General features: G+C 37.2%; 1 protein-coding gene across 2 annotated transcripts in view; it reads left to right on the plus strand.

Annotated features, from left to right (window-relative positions):
* Positions 1-25,839, plus strand: part of TMEM59 (transmembrane protein 59) — a 50,166-nt gene that overhangs the window by 18,652 nt on the left and 5,675 nt on the right. For both annotated transcript variants that reach the window (XM_037827154.1, XM_037827155.1), the window contains one exon: positions 749-857. In XM_037827154.1, the coding sequence (XP_037683082.1) occupies positions 749-857 (109 nt within the window). The remainder of the gene's footprint in view (positions 1-748; positions 858-25,839) is intronic.

A 25,839-nucleotide genomic window follows, 5' to 3' on the forward strand; every position in this document is an offset into this window, starting at 1 on the left:
GTATTACACAGTTTTTCAGAATTAGACTCTTAAATATTTAATTTGAATCTTAGTCTACAGTTTAGCAAACAATAGATAAATTAAAAAAAATACCTCACAAGTCTACTTTACAATAATTTAATCATAAGGAAACTATAACTATCTTCTTTACTAATGTACGCTATAATGGTTGCAGAATGCCTCAGAAAATGTGTGCTCTTGTAAATTGAGGTGTAAGTAGAATTGTGGCAAATTAAATATTTTGAATGTTCTAGAGAAGCCAATTTGAAAACCCATTGGGAATCCTTTTATGAAACAAATGATTATTTCATAATTTACGTATTTTATACCTTAACTATTTGTAATGTCGGGTTTTCTTAAAGTGAGCATCATAATATGTGATGTTTGTATAATAGTGTGCCTTCATTTGCCTTATCTAATTTATTAATTAAAAGGTACCCTTGACAGTAATTTGAATTTAATTTTATGTATTTAGCAGAAAGTCACCATGTCTGGTTTTCTTTTAATTAAAAAAGTAATATAGCCACGTTACGGAAGCTTTATAAATGGAGGAAAGGATGTGAACCCACTGGATTACAATAACTATTTTTATAATATTTCCTTCTACACATATGTTTTAAAAATAATTTTAAAGAAAGTACTCGTAAAGTTTTAATTTTACTATTAAACTAATTATATAAGCTTGATTGCCTTTAATTATCAATCTGTTTCTTACATTATGATATTTTAATATGACTTGATTTTTCAGTAACTCTGGATGGATCTTAACCACTACTCTCGTCCTTTCGGTGATGGTATTGCTCTGGATTTGTTGTGCGACTGTTGCTACAGCTGTGGAGCAGTATGTTCCCTCTGAGGTACATTTAATTCTAACCCTTGGGCAATTTGAAGACTGAGCCATGTGATTTACCATTTTAAGTGCCTTATTTGTTTAACTATAATAACAAGTCCTCTCTACTAATAGAAAGAGAGAAGATTTGGTGGTTTTAATCCTGTTGAGTTTGGCACACAAGAAAATTACAGGTTTGCGGCACAAGAATTGCTGTTAACAATTTTCTGTGACACTAACTACGGTAGAGATACGATGGCCGATTTTTGTGAAGTGTTTTTCTCTTCCTGGTTCCCTAAGACTGACAAGAACATGCTGTCAGCAGTTTCTAAGGTGGTATATAGGGGAGAAGAATTGTAGAATCGCTTACAAATTTAAATTAATTGCCACAAATGTTAAGGAGTAGTGGCTGCTTTAGAAGTAGCCAGGCTGAATGTTTGATTTTGAGTCATTGTGTTCTCTAACCCTGAAAGAAATGGAAAACCGTTGTGACTTCCTTTGTAACTAAAATTTAACTGGCCTGAGAAACATAACCATTAAGGTAAGGGATTTTTCTTTTTGTCTCCATCTGTGGTGAGAAGGCTATAATTTGGTGATTCCATTTTAGCTTTCAAGGAAAGAAAATTATTTACATAGCTAAATACAAAATAATAATGTCTGCTGACATCAAATCCAACTGAAATAAAATTTAGTTCTCTTGTGCCTCCAAAGTGCAATAGAAAAAGAGAGAAAAAAGGAAACAGGAGGAATTAAAATAGAATCTAATAATAAGTAGTCAGCATGTATATAGTGTGGTGCTTGAACAACAGTCTTACCCTAATAAACTATAAGGTATATTTTATTGTAAGATTTATACATGAATAATGGTTAAGATAATGTAATACTTTTTTTTTAAGGTGGTAAGTGATACATACAGGCAACTAGAGACTGGGACAGGATAATTTTGATAACTAACATTTATTATTCTTTAAAATTTACAAAATATTTTCATGTATCATGTCAATCCAGTGTCCAGCAGTACTCTACAGAGGCTTTACTATCCATTTTGTAGATGATTAAACAGGTTTAGAAAATTTAGAGTTAACCTTCCTGGGATTCTACAGCAATGAGAGAAGCTGAAATTAACCTCATGTCTTTAGACTCCAAATCCTGTGTTTTTTCTTGTATACCCTCTTGTCTATGGCTGATAAGGTGTTTAAGTAGCACAAGTGATAAATATGTCAAGTGTTTAAGAAAGGAGAGACTATCTATGTGCTAGGATTGACAGTTGAGGCTTAAGCTAACCATAGGGGAAGGACTTTAAGGAGCTGACCTGATTAAAAGAACTTCCATTAGGAAATTAGACCAAATGGTTAAAGTTGGACAGGATTGTGAAGTACTTTGAATTGTGGAAATTATGGAGAATCAGTAAATTTCTACAGAACTCATCCGTTCATGATATGAATGTACTCATAATATCCTCTTTCTACATCACCTACTTATGTTCTCTGATGTCCATATTTTAATCATTTTATTGTTCCTAATAAAGCTGAAATTACACATCTTATTTAAAATTACCTTTTACCTATTACTTCTCTTTGAGTTGCCTCATGCATTCTAAACCGTCATAGCAACAAAGCTACAAACCTGTAGTAAGATATCTTTGTTAACCGCCCCCACCCTGAGACACTATGTTCCCTTACTTATTGTATCATAAGCCCTATTCCTTCTTCTTACTCCAAGGATGACCCTTGTAAAAGAAAGGTATACATAGAGATTGGTGTCTATTGCTAGGAAAAGCTGAATGGCTGGCTTCAGGTGGAATTTACCTTGATAAATTCACCACAACGTGGATTCTGGTCTCCAGTCTTACCGACTAATGTTGTTAAGTACTTTCTGCTAGCCACTGTTCTAAGTGTATTATATGAATTAACTCATTTAATCCTCACAGTGACTCTGTGAAATGGTGTATTAGTTAGGGTTCTCTAGGGAAACAGAATCAATGAGAGATATCTATGAATATAAGATTTATAAAAGTGACTCACACAGCTGTGGGTATGCATGAGTCCAAATTCCTTAGGGCAGGCAGCAAACTGGCAACTCCAATGAAGATGTTCGATGAACTCCTCAGGAAACAAACTGGCAACTCTGATGAACTCCTCAGGAAATGCTTCACTGCTCAGCCAAAGAAGAAGTGAAGGTCCTCTCTCTGTCTTGCTTAGTAGTCTTCAACTGATGGGATTAAATCCAGCTGATTACATTCTCTCATTGTGGAAGACACGCCCTTTGTTGACGTCATCAGTCACAGCTGCAGCCAATTGACTAATGATTTAACAAACCAGCCTGTGGGTTTATTAACCAGCCACAAATGTCCTCGCAGCAAGGGTTAGCTAGTGCTTGCTTGACCAGACAGCTGGGTACCATCACCTGGTCAAGTTGACACATGAACCTAACCATCACAGATGGGTACTGTATCCCCATTTTCCAGATGTGAAAACTGTGAGATTTTATAATTGCCCCAGTGTCACATACCAGTAAGTGGTAAAGCCAGGATTTAAACCAGTTAGTCTGTCTCCAAAGCCCATGTCCTTAAGTTTCTTTGGTTAGCCTGCAATCATAGATGGAGATGATTATATGATTCATATCAGGAGTCGATAATCTGTGTGCTTTTTTTGATCCTAGAAAGATAGACACCACTGGGACCACATGGTTCGTATTTTTGAGCCAGGATGCTCAAACTCTCCTCTCTAGACAGTTCTTAGATGGGCATTTCATGGTTTGTCCTCTTTTATCTCCTTACTTGACTTATAGACATGACTTCCTCTTCTGTTGTTTTTTAGGCATATCATTGTCTCTTATTGTGGTTATGGTTATGCCTTTTAGACTTGGGGAGTTTTCCCTCCCTCTCATATGACTCAGATCTTTCTCTTCCTTTTAGGTGATGTCTTTGCTATGAGTACTTTTATTTTGAATTTATATGTATAGTTTTAATTCTGTGAACAGTTTTCTCCTATTTCCAAGATCTTTGGGGAATTCCTCAATTTTGTCACATATGCCCTCCTATGCCATTGTGATCATGAAGCAATAAGGTATAACAGCCTACTTGGAGCCCCATTGAGTGCTGTTAGATTATCTCCAGGTATCTGCCATGTGGATGTTACTTTCTTCTCTAGAATTCTTTTTCTTCCTATCCTGCTAATTAAAATTATGATTGCTCCCTTAGAGAGCCTACTTATACTTTTCTGAGGAGATAAATTTTTTTCTAGAAAAGTATATATACAACAGACTCTTGGATTCACTACTTTCAAACTTTACTTTGGTTGTGGAATTACATTATGCCAAGATAATGTTTTAACTATGGTTTTTTTTTTTTTTAATAAAAAATACGATATACTTTGTGTAGAAATTTTTAAAGTACTTATTAAAAAGCAGAAAAAAAACACTTATTATCCATTTAGAATTATTACTGTGTTGTCATTTTAGTGTATTTTCAGTATAAACAATTTTTAATATATATTAAATTCTTTTCTCTCGTTTAAAAATATTGCAGTCTAAATATCCCACCCTTCCCTGGTATTTTTTCCTTTGTTCACTGTAAAAATAACTGGAAATTTAGCATTAGAAAAATTATTCAGATTTTCTTGGCTGAAAGCCACCAATTTTAAAATACTACTTTCATAAAGCATTTCCATTGGTTCTGTTATTGGAACATAAATTATTTCTGACCCATTTCTGTAGTAGTGTGAGATTCTATTTGAAGCTCTACAAGTTTAACTCATCTTTGAGCAATATTACCTATATTTTGCTACATTATTTATATATATGATCCTGTACGTTAATAGGCAGTCATAATTGCTGAGAGAATGTCTCTCTCTGTTGTAAAAATCTGGTACTCCTGGAGCTCAAACATGAAATACAAAAAGCTTTCTTTTCAGTCACTACAAACAGTGTAAAAGTAGAAATGTGAGCTTGGAAACTTGTGAGCAGCTTTAGTTTTTCTTATGTAGGAAACCTCTGGAATAATTTATCTCATAGCATGTTTTGCACCTAGTAGGTATTCATCATATATCATTTAATTGTAATGGCCAAAAAAAGTTGGCCAAAAATATCATTTCCTTGGTTGACTATAAAGCAGTATCAGTTTGGGTGACTTGATTTAGAAATTTGACACTCTTCCTCTCCACTTTTTTTTTTCCTATTTCTTCTTTCCATTTGTGATGCCATTCTTGAAACCTAAAGGGGATGAAACCTTATCTTGTTAAACTATCTATTTAAGACAATAAAGAGTTACCGCTTATGGTGGTCCTTGTCTGCCAGGCCAAACTTGACATAAAAGAATAGGGTTCAGCAGTGTTCCTTCCCAGAGGTCAGGCAGCTTTAGAAATTTGCTGTAGCAACAGACAAATGGTGATGATAGATTCTGCCTCAGTGTTATCTCATTATCTCTGTGCCTCCCTTTATCTCACTTTTTCTAGAAGAACAGTATTCTAAGCTATTTGTTAAGACGATGATTATCTGATTTCTTGTGGCCAGTTAAGAAGACTCCTAATTCCATTCACATTATTAAATCACATGGATTTATGGATAACCTCTTATATGTCAGGCCCTGTCCAAGGAATTGGAAATAAATGAAGAATAAGACTAAGAATTCTTTAAAAGCTTTAACTCTCATAGAAGAGTTAGACAATCAGAAAGCAATATGTGAAAACTAAGATGGCGGCTAGGTGAGACAGGGCAAAAAAACACCTCCATGAAAAACACTAGATAAAAGCCAGAAAGTGACCCAGAATACTGGTTACAGCGATGTGCCAGCTGGACGAGGTCTGCTATTTCCACAGGGGCCATATACTTGGTGAAACTGGGAGTCTGCATTCTGAAACGAGTGAGTAAGCTGGCTGGAAGACCCACAACCGCGCGACAGTCTGGGGAAGCCAGGGTCTGGCGTTTGGAGACCGACTGGCTCTTTAAAAAAAAAAAGGAAAAACCCAGGAGTGGCTGCAGTTGCAATAGTGGGAACCATGCAGTAAAACACAGCAAGAGGGGGCTGGGCCGGCCTCTTGGTGCCTGGCCTGGAAGATAGCCCGCTGCAGATACCCTCGGGGCCGGGGGAAAGGAGGGGAGAGCTGGAAGCAGAAAGAAACCCCACGGCTAGCAGCTGGCTCCCTGGAGGGCTGGATAAACTCCTGCCCGGGGCTGTGCCCACAGCCCAGAGCCCTGCCAGTTGTCCCAGAGCTGGGAAGGAGGAACTGTGCAAGGAGGGGGGTGTTGAGTCGCCCCGTTCGACCATTTTTGCATCAGGCTGAAAGCACCCCAGCATGGCCCAGCGGCCCGGGGCTTCCCTTGAGAGACGGCGCGCACTGGTGACGTAGCACGGCATTCCCTCGGCAGAGGTCCTGGATGATCGCAGCTGGGCAGGGGGACCCCCTCGGAGAACCCTAGGACACTATGCCAAGTCCGGTGGTTTGTGGGACAGTGAGAGAGAGGGTCTGGGGCTGAAATGAAATGAAGGCTTAGACTCTTGCGGCGGTCTTGAATCTCCGGGAACCTGGGGGATTTGAAAATTAAAGCTGTCCTTCCTCCCTGGCCATCCATACACATGCCCCACATTCAGGGCGGATGGCCCCAGCAACGCACCCAAACTGAGTTCACCAACTGAACCCCACAAGAATCATTTCCCCACACACCGTGGTGACAAGGTGGAGAACTGACGTGAGAGGTATAGTGACTCACAGATGCCATCTGCTGGTTAGTTAGAGAAAGTGTATGCCAGCAAACTGTGTTTCTGAAAAATTAGGGTTTTTTTTTTTTTTTACAACTTGAAAGAACCCTATCAAGCAAAGCAAATGCCAAGAGGCCGAAAACAACAGAAAATCTTAATGCATATGATAAAACCAGACGATGTGGAGAATTCAACTCCAAACACACAAATCAAGATATCAGAAGAGACACAGTACCTATCACAGTAATCAAAGAACTACAATCGAGGAATGAAAACATGGCAAAGGATTTAAAGGACATCAAGAAGGCCATGGCCCAGGATATAAGCAACATAAAGAAGACCCTAGAATAGCATAAAGAAGACATTGCAAGAGTAAATAAAAAATAGAAGATCTTATGGAAATAAAAGAAACTGTTGGCCAAATTAAAAAGACTCTGGATATTCACAATACAAGACTAAAGGAAGCTGAACAACATCTCAGTGTCCTAGAAGTCCACAGAACAGAAAATGAAAGAACAAAAGAAAGGTTGGAGAAAAAAATCGAAAAAATCAAAATGGATCTCAGGGATACGATAGATAAAATAAAACGTCCAAACTTAAGACTTACTGGTGTCCCAGAAGGGGAAGAGAAGCGTAAAGGTCTAGAAAGAGTATTCAGAGAAATTGTTGGGGAAAACTTCCCCAAACCTTATACACAATATAAATACACAAAGCATAAATGCCCAGTGAACTCCAAATAGAATAAATCCGAATAAACCCACTCCGAGACATATTCTGATCAGACTCTCAAATACTGAAGAGAAGGAGCAAGTTCTGAAAGCAGCAAGAGAAAAGCAATTCACCACATACAAAGGAAACAACATAAGACTAAGTTGTGACTGCTCAGTGCCCACCATGGAGGTGAGAAGGCAGTGGCATGACATATTTAAAATTCTGAGAGAGAAAAATTTCCAACCAATAATACTTTATCCAGCAAAACTCTCCTTCAGATTTGAGGGAGAGCTTAAATTTTTCACAAACAAATGCTGAGAGAGTTTGCCAATAAAAGACCTGCCCTACTTCAGATACTAAAGGGAGCCCTACCAACAGAGAAACAAAGAAAGGAGAGATATAGAGGATTTTAACAGACATATATAGTACCTTACATCCCAAATTACCAGGACACTCATTTTTCTCTAGTGATCACGGATCTTTCTCCAGAAGGGACCATAAGCTGGGACATAAAACAAGCCTCAAGAAATTAAAAAAAAAAACAAAACTTGAATATACTCAAAGCACATTCTCTAACCACAATGGAATACAAATAGAAGTCAATAATTTTTGAACTGTAACTCCAGTATTTACTTCCTACATGATATAAAATACACAAACTCTAATGACAAATCAGTGGTTTTGAACTCAACGTAAAATATGTAATTTTAAACAACTATATAAAGGTGGGGGAATGGAGGAGTATAGAAACATAGTTTATGTGTCCTATTGAAGTGAAGGTGGTATCAAAGAAAAACAAGATTGATAGGGATTTAAGAGATTAATTTTAAGCCCCACAGTAAACACAAGAAATTGTCAGAGAATATGACCATAGAGATGAAAAGTACAGTTTGGGTTAAGAGAAATGGGGGAAGGGGCAATGGGGAGTTCAGAAATGAGTGTAAAGTTGCTGTTTGAGGTGAAGGGAAATTTCTAGTAATGGATGGTGGGAAAGAGCATTACAACATTCTAAATGTGATTAATCCCACTAATGGAAGACTAGGAAGAGAGTGGTTTAGGCTGTATATATGTTTCCACAACTGGAAAAAAAAAAAAAAAGACAGTCTAAATAGACGACAGTTGAATGCTAAGGGTGAACTTGGATGTGATTGGAGGGTGGAGGACAGGTGGCTCGAAGGGACACAGTTGAGACATAAGGAAAAGGAAATATAGAATGTAAGCTTTCCATCATTGTTGAATCTCTTGTACTTCTTAGCTGCAATTAATGGGATCGCATAAAAGAATGTTCTTGTTCATGGGAAGTGTATACGTGAATTATAGTGTATGTTCAAGGATGTGTGCAGCTAGCTCTCAAATGTTCAGAAGACAGAGCAATAGATGATGGATGATAGATAGGGAGGGAGGGAAAGAAATAGCGATGTGACAGCATGTTAAAATTGGTAGATTAAGCTATCGCGGGAGGGGGATCAGGGTATGATGGAATTCTGTATGTGGGGTTAGTATTGTTTTTGCAACTGTTCCTATAACTTTGAATTTATTTCAAAATTTTAAAAAAAAGCAATATGTTAATCTAAGTTCTGTTAAGAAACTGAGTTCTAGAGAACAAATAAGTAACTTATCCAGCATCCTCTAACTAGTTAGTGTTAGAGTCAGGCTAAAGTTTAGGGGGGAAAGAGTAATATTCTCCTCACCGTTGTCTAGTCTCTTTTTCTGAATCTCCTCTTGAGTGTATATTGGACTTCCTATATCTGTCCTCCATATTGTAGCTTTTCTATTTTCCATGTCTTTATATCTTTTATCTTCTCTGTCAATGACTTCAAATGTTTCTGTTTTTTTTAACTTGAACATCTTATTTTTTATTTAAGCAGTCATTTTTTTTTCTGATTTTTTTTTTAATTAGGAAAGCTATGGGTTTGCAGAACAATGATGCATGAAACACAGGATTCCCATATATCACCTGTTCCAGTATGCTAATACTGCCTGTTATGCAAAATACCAGAAATGAATTGGCTTTTATAAAGGGGGTTTATTTGGTTACAGAGTTACAGTCTTAAGGTCATGAAGTGTCCACGGTAAGGCATCAGCAAAGGGTATCTTCACTGGAGGATGGTCATTGGCATGTGGAAAACCTCTGTTAACTCGGAAGGCACGTGGCTGGTGTCCACTTGCCCAAGGTTGCGTTTCAAAATGGCGTTCTCTAAAATGTTGCTCGTGGGGTATTTTGGCCTCTCTTAGCTGCAGCAAAATGTCACTCTCAGTTGCTCTGAGTCCCTCTGTCTGTGAATTCCTTTATACAACTCCAGTGATCCAATTAACACCCACCCGGAATGGGCAAACATCTCCATGGAAATTATCCAATCAGACTTTTCACTCACTTTTGATTGAGTCACATCTCCATGGAAACAATCAAAGGATTCCAATCTAATTAACACTAATATGTCTGCCCACACAAGATTGCATCAAAGAACATAGCTTTTTGGGGGACATAATACATCCAAAGCAGCACACCACCCCATTATTAACACCTTGCATTGATATGGTACAAGTGTTACAATTAATGAGAGTACATTTTTATAATTGTACTGTTAACTTTAGTCCATGGTTTAACTTAGTTTTCACTGCTTCTGTTGTATAGTTCCATGGGTTGTTCTAGTACCTTATATGTAATCTAAAATTTCCCCCTTTAACCACATTCAAAAATATAATTCAGTGCTGTCAGTTACGTTCAGAATGTTGTGATACCATCACCACCGTCCATTACCAAAACTTTTTTTTCTATTGTCCCAAATAGAAATGGTACATTGTAAGCCTTAACTTTCTTTTCCCTGCCTCTACCCTGTCCCCTGGTAACCTATATTGTAGATTCTGACTCTGTGAGTTTGCTTATTCTAATTATTTCATATCATTGAAATCATACAATATTTGTCTTTTTGCGTCTGGCTGATATCACTCAAAATGATGCCTTAAAGGTTCGTCCATGTTGTCGCAGATAACAGAACTTCATTCCTCTTTCCAGCTTAATGATATTATGTGGAATGTGTATACCACATTTCGTTTATCCATTCATTGGTTGGTTGATGGACACTTGGGTTGCTTCCATTTTTTGGCAATTGTGAATAATGCTGTTACAAACGTCGGTGTGCACACGTTGGAGTCCCTTCTTTCAGTTCTTTTGAGAATATACCTACAAGTGGGATTGCCAGATCATATGGTAATTCTATGCTTAACTTTCTGAGGAACTGCCAAATGGTCTTCCACAGCAGCTGTACCATTTACATTCCCACCAGCAATGAATGAGTATTCCTGTTTATCCACATCCTCTCCAACACTTGTAATTTTCCATTTTTTTACAGTAGGCATTCTAGTGGGTGTGAAATGGTATCTCATTGTGGTTCTGATTTGCATTTCCCTAACAACTAATGATGTTGAGCATCTTTTCATGTGCTTTTTAGCCATTTATGTATGTTTTCCGGAGAAATGTCTGTTCAAGTTTTTGCCCATTTATCAATTGAGGTGTTTGTTTTTTTTTATTGTTGTTGTTAAGTTGAAGGATTTCTTTTGTATATTCTGGATTCTAAACCCTTATTGGATATGTGGTTTCCAAATATTTTCTCCCATTGTGTAGATTGTTGTTTTACTTTCATAATGAAGTCCTTTGAGGCACAAAAATTTTTAAATTTTGATGAGGTCCCATTTATCTATTTTATTGCTTGTACTTTGCATGTAAAGTCTAAGAAACCATTGTCTAACACAAGGTCCTGAAGATGCTTCCCTACATTTTCTTCTAGGAGTTTTATAGTTCTGGCTCTTATATTTAGGTCTTTGATCCATTTTGAGTTGATTTTAGTGTATAGTGTGAGGTGGAGGTTCACCTTCATTCTTTTGCAAATGGAGATCTGGATTTCCCAGCACCATTTGTTGAAAAGAATATTTTTTCCCAGTTGAGTAGTCTTTGTCCCCTTGTCAGAAGTCAGTTAGTCATGATTTCATTGGTTTATATGTCTGTCCTTGTGCAAGTACCATGCTGTTTGGATTACTGTGGCTTTGTAATGAGTTATAAGATTGGGAAGTGTGAGTCCTCCAACTTTGTTCTTTCTCAAGATGGCTTTGTCTATTAGGAGCCTGTTCTGGTTTGCTAATGCTGCCATTATGCAAAACACCAGAAATGGATTGGATTTTATAAAGGGGGTTTATTTGGTTATAAATCTACGGTCTGAAGGCCATGAAAATGTCCAAATTAAGGCATCAACATGAATATACCTTCACTGAAGAATGGCCAGTGGTGTCTGGAAAACCTCTTGTTAGCTGGGAAGGCACATGGCTGGCATCTGCTGATTCTTTGCTCTGGGGTTCTGGTTTGAAAATGGCTTTCTCCAAAATGTCTCTGGGTTTCTCTTAGCTTAGCATCTCCCAATTTTCTTCTTTCTGCATCTCTAAGAATCTCTGAGCATCAGCAAGCATCTCTTGGGGTGTTTTTTCCTCTTTTAGAAAAGCTTCTCCAGAGCAAACTCTGGGCTAGTATCTCAAAGCATCAGCAAGCGTCTGGGTCTGGCGTTTTCTTCTCTCTGCTCTCTGTGCAAGCTCCCTTTAAAGGACTCCAATTAACTAATTAAGACCTACCCTGAATGTGTGGTGTCAAAGCTCCATGGAAACATTGAATAAGAGGTCACACCCTAATCAAAAAGATTAACCAATCTGCCCCCACAAGATTGCATTAAAGAATATGGCTTTTTCTGGAGGACATACTGTATACAAACTGGCACAGGGCCCCTTACCCTTCCATATAAACTTGATGATTGGCTTTTCCATTTTGGCAAAGAAGGTAGTTGGGATTTTGATAGGATCATGTTGAATCTGTACATTGCTTGGGTAAATTGACATCTTAGCAATATTTAGTCTTCCAATCCATGAAAACGGATTGCCCTATCATTTATTTAGGTCTTCTTTGATTTCTGTTAGCACTGTTTTATAATTTTCTGTGTACAAGTCCTTTACATGTTTGATTCTTTTAGTTACTATCATAAGTGGAATATTTTTCTTGATTTCTTCTTGCAATTGTTTGTTGCTAGTATATAGAACACTTCTGACTTTGGGGTGTTGGTGTTGTTGGATTTGATTTGCAAATATTTTTTTCAGGATTGTTGTATCTGTATTAATAAGAAAAATTGGTCTGTATATTTATTTTCTTGTGGTGATGGCCTCATAGAATGAATTAGGGAGTGTTCCTCATTTTCAATTTTTTGGAAGAATTTGAGCTGGATTGGTGTTAATTCCTCTTGGAATGTTCAGTAAAATTCCCCTGTGAAATTAGCTGGTGCTCAGCTTGTCTTTGTAGGAAGGTTTTGGTTTTTTTTCTTTTAATTTTTTATTGTGGAATATAACATATACATAAAAGTGATAACTTTCAAAGTGAGATTTAATAGGTGGGTAGAGAGCAAGTTTCAAAGAATGTTATGTGTTACAGTTCCAGAGTTTCAGTTATTTCCTTATTGTGAAATATAACATATATGAAGAAAGGTGATGTCTTTCAAAGTACAATTTAACAAGTAGTTATATAGGAAATTTCAAAAAAATCCTATGGGTTACAGTACCATAGTTTCAGTTATTTCCTTATTGTGAAATATTTATATATACAGAAAGGTGATAACTTTCAAAGTACAATTTAACAATTGGTTATGTAGGAAATTTCAAAGAATGTTACAGATTATAGCTCCACCATTTTAGTTATTTTCTTCTAGCTTTCTAATACCCTAGCAACTAAGGAAAAAAAATTATGTAAAGATTCAGTATTCGTAATCCTTTGTTAAATTCCATCTTGTCTTTTGGTACCCCTTCCTCTAATTTAATCACTTTCCCCATCTTCAGGGATGTTTAGACAGCGACCACCCTAACTTGTTCATGTTGAAAAGGGGTATCAACGTAATGGGAAAGGGGGATGCATCTGGTTGATGTTCTTGAAGAGGCTCTTGCCTCTGGGTTTGGGGACTTATCTGGCATAGGAACACTCTGGAAGATTTAAGTTTCTGAAAAATAAACTTAGTGAGTGAAACTTTTTTATAGACTCTCAGATAGGGACCAGGGTATTCTTTAGGGTTTTCAGGACTACTGTTGATTTGAGCTAGTCATACTGTGGCCATTTGGCATATCTAGTTGAATCTTGCATAGAAGTAACCTCCAGGACAGCCTCTTGACTCTATTTGAAATCTCTTAGCCACTGAATTCTTATTTTGTTGCCATTATTTTTGCCCTTTTGGTCAAAAAGGCATTCCCAATCCCTCAGTGCCAGGGTCAGGCTCATTCCTGGTATCTGTGTCCTTTGTCGCCAGGAAGACTCACTCACCTGGGAGTCCTGTCCCATGTCGGGCAGCTGATGAATTTATTTGCAGAGTTGGGCTTACAAAGAGAAAGGCCACATCTGAGCAACAAAAGAGGTTCTCTGGAGGTGACTCCTAGGCATAATTACAGGTAAGCTTAGCCTCCCCTTTACAGCCATAAGTTTCACAAGAGCAAGTCTCAAGATCGAGGGCTTATAAAATAGGGGGTTCCTGATTTCAAGAAGCATATGTTCTGTCCAAGAAAAACAGTCTCACATTATCTTCACTTTGTTGTATAATCATCATCGGTCTCCATTATAAAGAATTCTCATGACCTAAAACACCCCAAAGCTCTTATTAGCCTTTCATTATTATCCCTAGTATTTGTGTGGTAATAGTAAGGTATCCCTATTAAGTATAGTGCCTAGTATGCAATAAGTAGTTTTTCCTGTATAACACTCTGTTAACTCTTTGTACCGGTGTCATACCTTAGAAGTATATCTTGCAAGCACTTATTTATATTTGTAGTGCTAATCTGTGGGATACATGCCTTTAAACAACCCCTTTCAATCATGTTCACCTTCAATGCAGCTCTGATACTTATATTCTCATTAACAAACAATCATCACCCCTATCCATTCCCGTACCTTTAGGTTCACCCTCATTAACATATATAAACATATTAGGTCCTCATTCCCCCTTCACTAGCTTCTGTCTACCTCTAGGTCCCCTGTATTCTATATTATAAGATTATAAGACACTAGTTTTACATTGTTCAGAGAGTTCATAGTAGTGACAATATATAATAGCTCTCCTTTTTTGTCTGACTTATTTCATTCAGCATTATATCTTCAAGTTTCATCCATGTTGCCAGATGTTTCAAGACCTCATTCCTTCTTACTGCTGCATGGTATTCCATCACATGTATATACCATATTTTGTTTATCCACTTGTCTGTTGAAGGGCACTTGGATTGTTTCCATCTCTTGGCAATTGTGAATAATGCTGTCATGAACATCAGTGTGCAAATGTCTATTTGTGCCACTGCTTTCAGGTCTTCTAGGTATATACTGAGAAGTGGAATTGCTGAATTAGAGGGTAACTCAATATCTAGTTTTCTGAGGAGCCACTAAACTGTCTTCCAGAGTGGCTGTCCCATTAAACATTCCCACCAGCAATGAATTAGAGTTCCAATTTCTCCACATCCTCTCCAACATTTATAGTTTCCTGTTTGTTGGATGGCAGCCATTCTTATTATTGTGAAATGATATCTCATTTGTGGTTTTGATTTGCATTTCACAGATAGCTAGTGATGATGAACATGTTTTATGTGATTTTTAGCCATTTGTATTTCCTCTTTGGAAAAATGTTTTTTTGTATCTTTTGCCCACTTCATAATTGGGCTGTTTGTACTATTGTCTGTGAGTTGTAGGATTTCATTATGTATGCAGTTTATCAGTCTCTTATCGGATATATGGTTTCCAAATATTTTCTCCCATTGAGTTGGCTGCCTCTTCACCTTTTTGACAGTCTTTTGAGGCACAGAAGCTTTTGATTTTGAGGAGTTCCCATTTATCTGTTTTTTTCTTTTGTTGCTTGTGCTTTAGGTATAAGATATAGGAAGCTACCTCCTATTATTAGGTCTTGAAGATGTTTCCCTATATTCTCTTTCAAGAGTTTTATGGTGCTGTCTCTTATATTGAGTTAATTTTTGTATAGGGTGTTAGGTAGAAGTCCTCTTTCATTCTTTTGGATATGGATATCCAGTTCTCCCTGCCACATTTAGTGAAGAGGCTGTTATGTCCCAGTTCAGTGGATTTGGGGGCCTTATCAAAAATCAGTTGGCCATATATCTAGGGGTCTATTTCCAAACTCTCAATTTGATTCGGTTGATCAATATGTCTGTCTTTGTGCCAATACCATGCTGTTTTTTTTGTTTTTTTTTTTACATTGAGAGATATTTATTACACTCCTGTGTGAATTCTTTAATTTTAAATATTAGAGCTGTGGCTGAAGACTCTTCCGTAAGCAAAACACATTTAATGACTTCTCTGATGTCCGATAGCCAAATAATGTCTAAAGATTTTCCTGTGTAGATGGGAGAAATGTTTTCTCCCCCGTGTTAATTACCTTGTGTCATCTGAGACTATCAGTGAAGCATTTCCCACATACCCGGCAGGTGTATAGTTTCTTCTCACTGTGAGTTCTTTCATGTAACCTAAGTTTACCACATAAATGGAAGGATTTCCCACATAGATGGCAGACTTATAGTTTCTCCCCAGTGTGAATTCTCTCATGTTGCCTAAGTTTTCCATGTAGATGGAAGGATTTCCCACATGGTTGGCCAACTTATGGTTTCCCCCCAGTGTGAGTTTTCTCATGTTGCCTAAGAGTCCCACAATGACTGAAGGATTTTCCACATATATTGCAGACATTGGGCTTCTCTCCAGTGTGAATTCTTTCATGTTGCCTAAGGTTACCACAATGACTAAAGGATTTCCCACATATATAGCAGATATTGGGTTTCTCTCCAGTGTGAATTCTTTCATGTTGCCTAAGGTTACCACAACGACTGAAGGATTTCCCACATATATTGCAGACATTTGGTTTCTCTCCAGTGTGAATTCTTTCATGTTGCCTAAGGGTACCAAAAAGACTGAAGGATTTCCCACATATACTGCAGATATTGGGTTTCTCTCCAGTGTGAGTTCTTTCATGTTACCTAAGGTTATCACAATGACTGAAGGATTTCCCACATATATTGCAGACATGTGGTTTCTCTCCAGTGTGAATTCTTTCATGTTGCCTAAGGTTACCAGAATGACTGAAGGATTTCCCACACATACTGCAGACATATGGTTTCTCCCCAGTGTGAATTCTTTCATGTTGTCTAAGGGTACCACAATGACTGAAGGATTTCCCACATATATTGCAGATATTGGGTTTCTCTCCAGTGTGAATTCTTTCATGTTGCCTAAGGATACCAGATTGAATGAAGGATTTCCCACACATATTGCAGACATATGGTTTTTCCCCAGTGTTAGTTCTCTCATGCTCTCTGTGTGTGGAACTATCAGTGAAGTCTTTCCCACATACATGGCAGACATATGCTTTTACTTCAGTATGAGTTCTCTCATGTTGTCTGAGGCTGGTACTATCTGTGAAATCTTTCCCACATCCATGGCAGGCATATAGTTTCTCCATATTCTGAATTCTTTCATGTTGCCTAAGGTTAAAACTTTGACTGAAGGAATTCCCACATAGATGGCAGACATATGGATCCTCCACAGTGTGAATTCTTTCATGTTGTCTGAGGGTAGAACTACCAGTGAAATCTTTCCCAGATAGATGGTAGCCATATGGCTTTTCTCTAGTGTGTATTTTCTCAGGTTGTCTAAGGCCAGAACTACTTCTGAAGACTTTTCCACATAGATGACAGTTATATGACTTACATCCAGTTTGAATTTTCTTATTTTGATGAAGGAATGAATGATAATTGAGAACTCTTTGAAATTGTTTGTTTGTTTACATTGGGTGTCTTTCCCATGTCAGTCATTGTGGAGTGAGTGAAATATTCTCCCAAATCATTACTTTCCAGGGGACCCTCTTCAGCGTGAGAAATCTTTGTCTGGTTGGTAGATGTGTCCTTAGAGATATGTTGTATGGTTATCACTTCTTTTTTATGGTCATTTTCCCTGCCTGGACTCCATACTTGGAGAAACCTTAATCCTTCTCTCCACAGTTCTCCTTGTTCTGACTGTGAAAGTACTTCTGATATGCAGATCTGATATCCCATGAACACCAGATGATTGATATTCTCCAGCATAACATCTCTGAACATCTTTCTCTGGTTTGTGTCCAGCATGGCCCACTGTTCCTTGGTAAAGTTGATAGCTATATCACTGAAGGTCACTGATTCCCAGGTCTCTAGGGCTTGGCTACTCCCCACCGCCACTTCTGCAGCCTAGGGGCCTTTACCTGCGCCGTCGGTGAAGGCCTGGGCGCCAAAGTGGTGCCACCAGCGGGGTCGCGGGGTCGCAGGCGATACCATGTGGGCCGCACCTGCGCTCCAGTCCCTCGCGAGAGCACCATGCTGTTTTGACCACTGTGGCTTTATAGTAGGCTTCAAAGTCTGGAAGTGTAAGTCCTCCCACTTTGTTCTTCTTTTTTAGAGTGTTTTTAGCAATTCGAGGTCCTTTTCCTTTCCAAATAAATTGGATAACTAGCTTTTCCAAGTCTGCAAAGTAGGTTGTTGGAATTTTGATTGTAATTGCATTGAATCTGTAGATCAGATTGGGTAGACTTGACATCCTAACAATGTTTAGCCTTCCTATCCATGGACATGGAATATCTGTGTATGCACCTAACAGCAGAGCCCCAAAATATAGGACAGATTTAGATGGAGAAATAGTAGGTTCTACATTATTAGGGGGAGTCTTTAATACACCACTTTCAATAATAGATAGAACATCTAGTCAGTAGATCAATAAGGAAATACAAGACTTTTACAATACTCTAAACCAGCTAGACCGTACAGACATATATAGAACACTTCACCCAACAAAAACAGGAATACACATTCTTATCAGGTGCTCATGGATCATTCTCCAGGCTAGACCATATCTTGGGTCACAAAACAGCCTCAGTAAATTAAAAAATATTGAAATCATATAATATATATTCTCTGACCACATCAGAATGGAACTAGAAATTGGTAACAGAGAGAGAATGGAAAATTCACAAATAAGTGGAAATTAAACAACATACTCTTTTATTTATCATATTTTTTATTGTACAATATAACATAGAAGTTATCTTAGAATATTATTTATAGAAGTGGTAACTTTCCACATGAAATTTAACAAGTCATTAAAGAACAAATTTCAAAGAACATTATAGGTTATAGCTCCACAGTTTCAGTTATTTCCTTATTGTGAAATATAACATATATACAAAAAAGGTAATATCTTTCAAAGTATGCCTTAACAAGTAGTTATATAGGAAATTTCCAAAGTTGTTATGAGGTATAGTACCATAGTTTCAGCTATTTCCTTATTGTGAAATATAACAGATATACAAAAAGGTGATAGCTTTCAAATTACAATTTAACAAGTAGCTGTAGAACAAATTTCAAAGGATGCTATGTGTTACAGTTTCCACCATTTCAATTCTTTCCTTCTACCTATTCTAATACCCCAGCAACTAAGAAAAAGAAAATTATATAAAGATTCGGTATTCATAATACTTTGAACAACATACTCTTAAACAACCAGTCGGTTTCAGAGGAAATCACAAGCAAAATAGTAAATATCTGGAGGGGAGTGAAAGTGAAAACACAGCATATCAAATCTTATGGGGTGCAGCAAAGGCAGTGCTGAGAGGGAAAATGATGTCTCTAAATATTTACATTGAAAAAGGATAAAGACTTTAAATCAGAAACCTAACCTCAAAACTGGAAGAACTAGAAAAAGAAGAGCACACTTAACCAAAAGCAAGCAGAAGCAAGGAAATAACATAGAGTGGAAATAAATGAAATAGAAAAAAAAAAAAATAGAATCAACAACACCAAAAGTTGATTCTTTGAAACGATCAATAAAATTGACAAACATTTAGCTAGACTCACAAAGAAAAAAATGAGAGAGGATACAAATAATGAGAATCAGAAATGAACAGGGGGATATTACTACTGACCCTACTGAAATAAAAAGGACTCTAAGAGGATACTATGAACAACTGTACATCAATAAGTCAGATATCCTAGGTGAAATGGAAAAATTCTTAGAAACATACAAACTACCTATATTGACTCAAGAAATAGATGATCTTACCAAACTGATTACTACTAATGAGATAGAATCAGTAATCAAACTCCTAACAAAGACAGGACCAGCGCCAGATGGCTTCACGGGGGAATATTACCAAACATTCCAAGAAGAATTAACTCCAATCCTGCTCAAGCTCTTCTAAAGTATTGAAGAGGAGGGAACACTCCCTAATTTGTTCTGTGAGGCCAACATTGCCCTTATACCAAAGCCAAATAAAGATAGCAAGAGAAAAGAAAACTACAGATCAATTTCTCTTATGAATATACATGCAGAAATCCTCAACAAAACACTAGAAAGCTGAATCCAACAGCATATTGAAAGAATTATACATCATGATGATGTGGGATTCATCCGAAGTGTTCATGGGTGGTTCAACATAAGCAGATAAATTAATGTAATGTACCACATCACAATGAAGGGGAAAAAAAGAACATGATCATCTCAGTTGATGCAGAAAAGGCATTGGACAAAATACAGTGCCCTTTCTTGATAAAAACACTTAGAACACTAGGAATAGTAGAAACTTCCTCAACATGATAAAGGGCAAAAATGAAAAGTCCACAGCTAACATCCTAGTTAATTGTGAAAGGCTGAAAGCTCTCTCTCTGAGATCTGGAACAAGTAAAGGATGCCCACTGTCTCCGCTGTTATTCAACATTGTACTGGAAGTTCTTGCCAGAGCAATTATGCAAGAAAAAGAAATAAAAACTGTCCAGATTGGACAGGAAGAAGTAAAACTTCCTATCTGCAGATGACATGATCCTATATACAGAGAATCCTGAAAAACCCCAACAAAGCTCCTAGAGTAAATAAATGAATTCCGCAAAGTGGCAAGGTAAAGATCAAGACCCCAAAATAAGTAGTGTTTATTTACACAAGCAATCAGAAGAAACCAAGAAAAATTTTTTGTTCGCATTAGCAACTAAAAGAATCAAATATGTAGGAATAAATCTAACCAAAGATGTAAAGGACTTGTACACAGAGAACTAAAAAACATTGCTAATAGAAATCAGAGACCTAAATAAATAGGACATTTGTTTTCATGGATTGGAAGACTAGATATTGTTAAAATGTCAGTTCTACCCATAGCAATGTACAGATTCAACACAATGCAATCAAAATTCCGACTATCTTATTTGCAGAAATGGAAAAGCAAGTCTTCAGATTTATTTAGATAAAAGTTAAGGGGCCCAAACAGCTAAAGGCATCTTGACAAAAAAGAATGAAGTTGGAGGACTCACACTTCCCAATCTTAAAACTTATTACAAAGCCACAGTAATCAAAAGAGCATGGTATTTGCACAAGGACAGACATGTAGACCAATAGAATTGAATTGAGAGCTCAGAAATCAACCCTTACATTTTTGACAAGGGGGCAAAGACTACTCAATTGGGAAAAAATAGTCTCCTCAACAGATGCTCCTGGGAAAACTGGATTTCCATTTGCGAAAACAACAAACAAAAAACAAAACAACAACAAAAACAGAAGGAAGACCCCTACCTCACACCTTATACAAAAATCAGCTCGAAATGGATTAAAGACCTAAATTTAAGAGGTAGAACTATAAAATTCCTAGGAGAACACGTAGGGAAGCTTCTTCAGGACCTTGTGTTAGGCAGTGGTTTCTTAGATTTTACACCCATAACACAAGTAGCAAAAAAAAAAAAAAAAAAAAAAGATAAATGGGACCTCATCAAAATTAAAAACCTTTGTGCCTCAAGGGACTTTACCATGAAAATAACGACCTACACAGTGGGAGAAAATATTTGGAAACCACATATCTAACAAAGGTTTAATTTCCAGAATATATAAAGAAATCCTTCAAGTTAACCACAAAAAGACAAGCCTTCCAATTAAAAAAATGGGCAAAAGACTTGAATAGACATCGCTCCTAAGAAGTTATACAAATGGCCAAAAAGCACATTGAAAAGATGTTCAACATCATTAGCTATCAGGGAAATGCAAATCAAAACCACACTGAGATACCATTTCACACCCATTAGAATGGCTGCTGTTAAACAGACTGGAAACTGCAAGTGTTGAAGAAGATCTGGAGAAACAGGAACTCTAATTCACTGCTTGTGGGAATGTAAAATGATCCAGTCACTGTGGAAGACGGTCTGGCGGTTCCTCAGAAAGCTAAGTATCAAGTTGCCTTATGATCCAGCAATCCCACTGCTTGGTATATACCCAAAAGATCTGAAAGCAGGGATGCAAACAGACACTTGCACATAGATGCTCAGAGCGGCATTACTCACAATTGCCAAAAGGTGGAAACAATCCGAGTGTCCATCAACTGATGAATGAATAAACAAAATGTGCTGTATACATACGATGGAATAAGGATTAACCTTGAGGACATTATGTTGAGTGAAATAAGTCAGACAGAAAAGGACAAATATAGCATCATCTCGCTAATCTGAACTAACTATAATATGTAAACTCAGACAAAATTCTAGAACATAGGTTACCAGGAGATAGAATGAGGTTGTAGAGAATGGGGATCGATTACTTAGTATGTGCAGAATTTTTCACTAGGTTGAACTTACACATTTGGAAATGAATAAAGGTGATGGTAGCACATTATTGTGAGCATAGTTAACAGGACTCAATTGTGTGTGAATGTGGTTGAAAGGGGAAGTTTAAAGCCATGTGTGTCATCAGTAAGAGAGCTAGAGGTTAAAACATGGGAACGTGTAACAGTGAATCTTGTGAACAATGACTGTGATTAACAGTACAAATATAAAATTCCTTCATGAATTAAAACCAATGTACAGTACTATTAGAAGGAGTTAATAATAGAGTAGTATATGGGAAAAAAATGTACCTGTTGCAAACTGTAGACTATAGTTAACAGTAATATCTTAATATTCTTTCATCAATGGTAGCAAATGTACCACACCAATACTAGGGGTCAGTAATAGGGGTGGATAAGGGATGGAATGTTCTGGGTTTTCTTTTTTTCTTTTTCTTTTTTTTTTTGGAGTAATGAAAATGTTTTTAAATTGATTTTGGTGATGAATGCATAACTATGTAATGGTACTGTGAGCCATTAATTGTATGCTTTGGATGGATTGTATGGTGTTTGAATATATCTCAATCAAATTGCATTGAAAATACGGAAAGTTAACAAGTATTGGACAGGATGCCAAGAAATAGGAACACTCATTCACTGCTGGCGGCAATGTAAAATGGTGCAACTGCTGTGGAAGACAGTTTGGTGGTTCCTCAGAAAGCTAAGTATAGAACTTCCATATGATCAGGCAATCCCACTATTAGGTACATACCCCAAAGAATTGAAAACAGGGACTCAAATATGTATTTGTACACCAGTATTCTTAGTGGCTTTATTCACAATTGCCAAGAGATGGAAGCAACCCAAGTGTCCCTCAGCCAATGAATTGATAAGTAAAATGTGATATATACATACACTGGAATGTTATTCAACCATAAAAAAGAATGAAGTCTTGATACATCTTAACAACATGGATGAACTTTGAAGACATCGTGTTGAGTGAAATAAGCCAGACACTAAAGAACAAACACTATATGATCTCACTGATTCCAAATAATTAGAATAAGCAAACTCATAGAGTCTGAATCTAGCATGAAGTTTACCAGGGAAAGTGGTGGGAATAGCAATTGGAAAGTTGAGGTTTAAAATGTACAGGGTTCCTATTTGGAATGATGGAAATATTTTGATAATGGATGGTGGTGATGTTTATAACATTGTGAACATAATTAACAGTACTGAAAAAATCTGAAAGTGATTACAAGGGGAAATGTTAGATTATATAGTAATAGAATAGAATTTTTTTTAAAAATCCCTAGAAGTACACTACACAAATTGTAAAATGTAAATTCAGCCATGGGCAATCATAAACGAGTGGTATCATCAATTGTAACAAATGTTCTATACCAGCAAGGTGTTAATAAGAGTGGTAAATGGGATGCCTGTATTTTATGCATGATTCTTCTGTATACTAACAACTTCTCTAGTAAAATATGTTTTTTTTTCTTGAGGGTTCTAAGTATAATTTTTTTCTGAATTCTCTTCTGATCATTGGAATATTTCTGTATCATCTTACCTCAGCTATTTTGTTTGTTTATTCTGGCTCTTCCCTTTCCTATTAGTTCATACTCAAATCTCTAGTGATTTTTCATTGTCAGAAGCCTTTTCTGAATAAAGGATTATTTTCTTATCTTGTAGGTCTCTGTTCCCAATAAGCTCTTTTTTTGAGTGGGAAGGCTGACTGTGGGTTGGTGTAAGAAGGCAAGACAAAAGAACAGGCTGGCTTCCTTAGGAAGTTTATAGATAAGGAGCAGATGGACAGGCTGTTGACCCCACAATGGCCAAAGTCAAGTTTTACTTGGAAGCCCAGGTACTTCAATGCCTCAAACTCTATTCTTCTTCCCTGTCAGGCTCTTGTAACACTTTTAGTAGGAATCCTCCCCAGGCAGATCTCCCACTTTTCTTGGAGAGTAGTTCTGAAATAGAGGGCACCATCCCCTGCTGCCAGCTATTCTGTTTAGACATGTTTTAATTCTTTACTTGGAATGAGTATTTCCGTATCTTTGCAGAGGTTGAAGAAGTTATCTAAAGTCTTACAGAAACCAGAGGCTACCTCCATGTTGTTTGTCAGTTTTTTTTAATATAACAACTTTATTGAAGTAATTAACATATAAATGATTTTTAGTATATTGATAAGAGTTGTGCAACTATCACCACAGTCACTTTTAAAACATTATCATCTGTACCTGTTCACTGTTGGTGGCTAAGTAGAATGGTACAGCTCATCTGGAGGGCAGTGTGGTGGTTCCACAAGAAGCTAAGTATGAGTTTGCCGTAAGATCCTGCAACCTCATTGTTGGGTATATACTTTGAAGAACTGAGAGCAGGGATGTAAATGGACATTTGCACACTGGTGTATATGGTGGCAATATTCATGATTTGCAATGAATGGAGGTGGCCTAAGGGTACATCGACTGATGAACCGAATGGTGAACTGTGGTGTAAGCATACAACTGAATATTGAGCAGCTGCAAGAAGGAAGGAAGTTGTGAAGCATGCAACTAGGTGAATGGATTTTGAGTGAAATAAACTAGAAACAAAAATACATTATATCTTCTCCCTAATATGGACTAACCATAATGTGCGCACTCTGAGAATTGAATCTTAGAGCACAGGTTATCAGGGGAAGGCTTACTGTAAAGGTCCCTAGATTGTACGCTCTTACAGCAGTCACATCTATTCCTGAGTTATAATGGTTATCTCTAAATTCTGAGATGCTGAGGTCTTTGTGTATAACCTGGTCTGCCCCTAGAACTTCAAGTATCTATGTGACACCTGAGACTTAGAGTTTGTCAGCTATGAATGTCAGTATTATCCCATACAGAAACTGTTATAAAAAGCTCAAAAAGAGTGCAGGATTCAATTAGAGATACGAATGAAGTGGATCTGATTAGCACTAAGGCCAGTCAGATTTAAAGGGTAAAGGATGATACTGACTGTGTTTTAAAACTTCAAGTGAAGTTTTAAACTGAAGGAAGAGATATTTATTTGGTACAAAATCTATATTTTCTGTAGCATACCGGGTAATTTAACTTGTACGGTCAGTTTACTCGAACACCTTAATTACATAGAACTTTGAATAGGGAGTGACATCTGTTTGGTTTGTAGGTTAGTGTGAAACCCCAACACATCTCAGAGTATTTTGGGCAGAGAATAAAAATGTATTTGCAAAGCCCTCTGAGGGACTGGGGGAAAATGCAGAAATATTAAACCTCCCCATATGGAGAATTACTGATATTCTCACAAGCATTGGGGACTACCATTTAGAAGGCCGAGCCCTCAATCTTGAGGCTTGCCCTTATGAAGCTTGTTACTGTGAAGGAGATGCTAAACCTACTTATAAGTGTGCCTAAGAGTCATCCCCGGAGAACCTCTTTTATTGCTCTGATGTGGCCTCTCTCTCTCTAAGCCAACTGGGCAGGTAAATTCACTGCCTTCCCCGCTATGTGGGACATGACTCCCTGGGGTATAAATCTCCCTGGGAACATGGAACATGACTCCTGGGTATGAACCTGAACCTGGCATCATGGGATTTAGAAAGTCTTCTTGACCAAAATAGGGAACAGAAATGAAGCAAAATAAAGTTTCAGTGGCTGAGAGATTTCAAATAGAGTCGAGTAGTCACTCTGGAGGTTATTCTTATGCATTATATAGAGTATCCCTTTTTAGTTTTTAGCATATTGGAATAGCTGGAAGAAAATACCTGAAACTGTTGAACTGCACCCCAGTAGCCTTGATTTTTGTAGATGATTGTTTAATTATGTAGCTTACACAGTGTGACTGTGCAATTGTGAAAACCTTGTGGCTCACACTAGTCTTATCCAGTGTATGGACAGATAAGTAGAAAAATGGAGACAAAAATTAAATGAATAATAGGGGGATGGGATGGA

This window comes from Choloepus didactylus, chromosome 2 (genome assembly GCF_015220235.1).
Source record: "Choloepus didactylus isolate mChoDid1 chromosome 2, mChoDid1.pri, whole genome shotgun sequence".
NCBI classification, from domain to species: domain Eukaryota; kingdom Metazoa; phylum Chordata; class Mammalia; order Pilosa; family Megalonychidae; genus Choloepus; species Choloepus didactylus.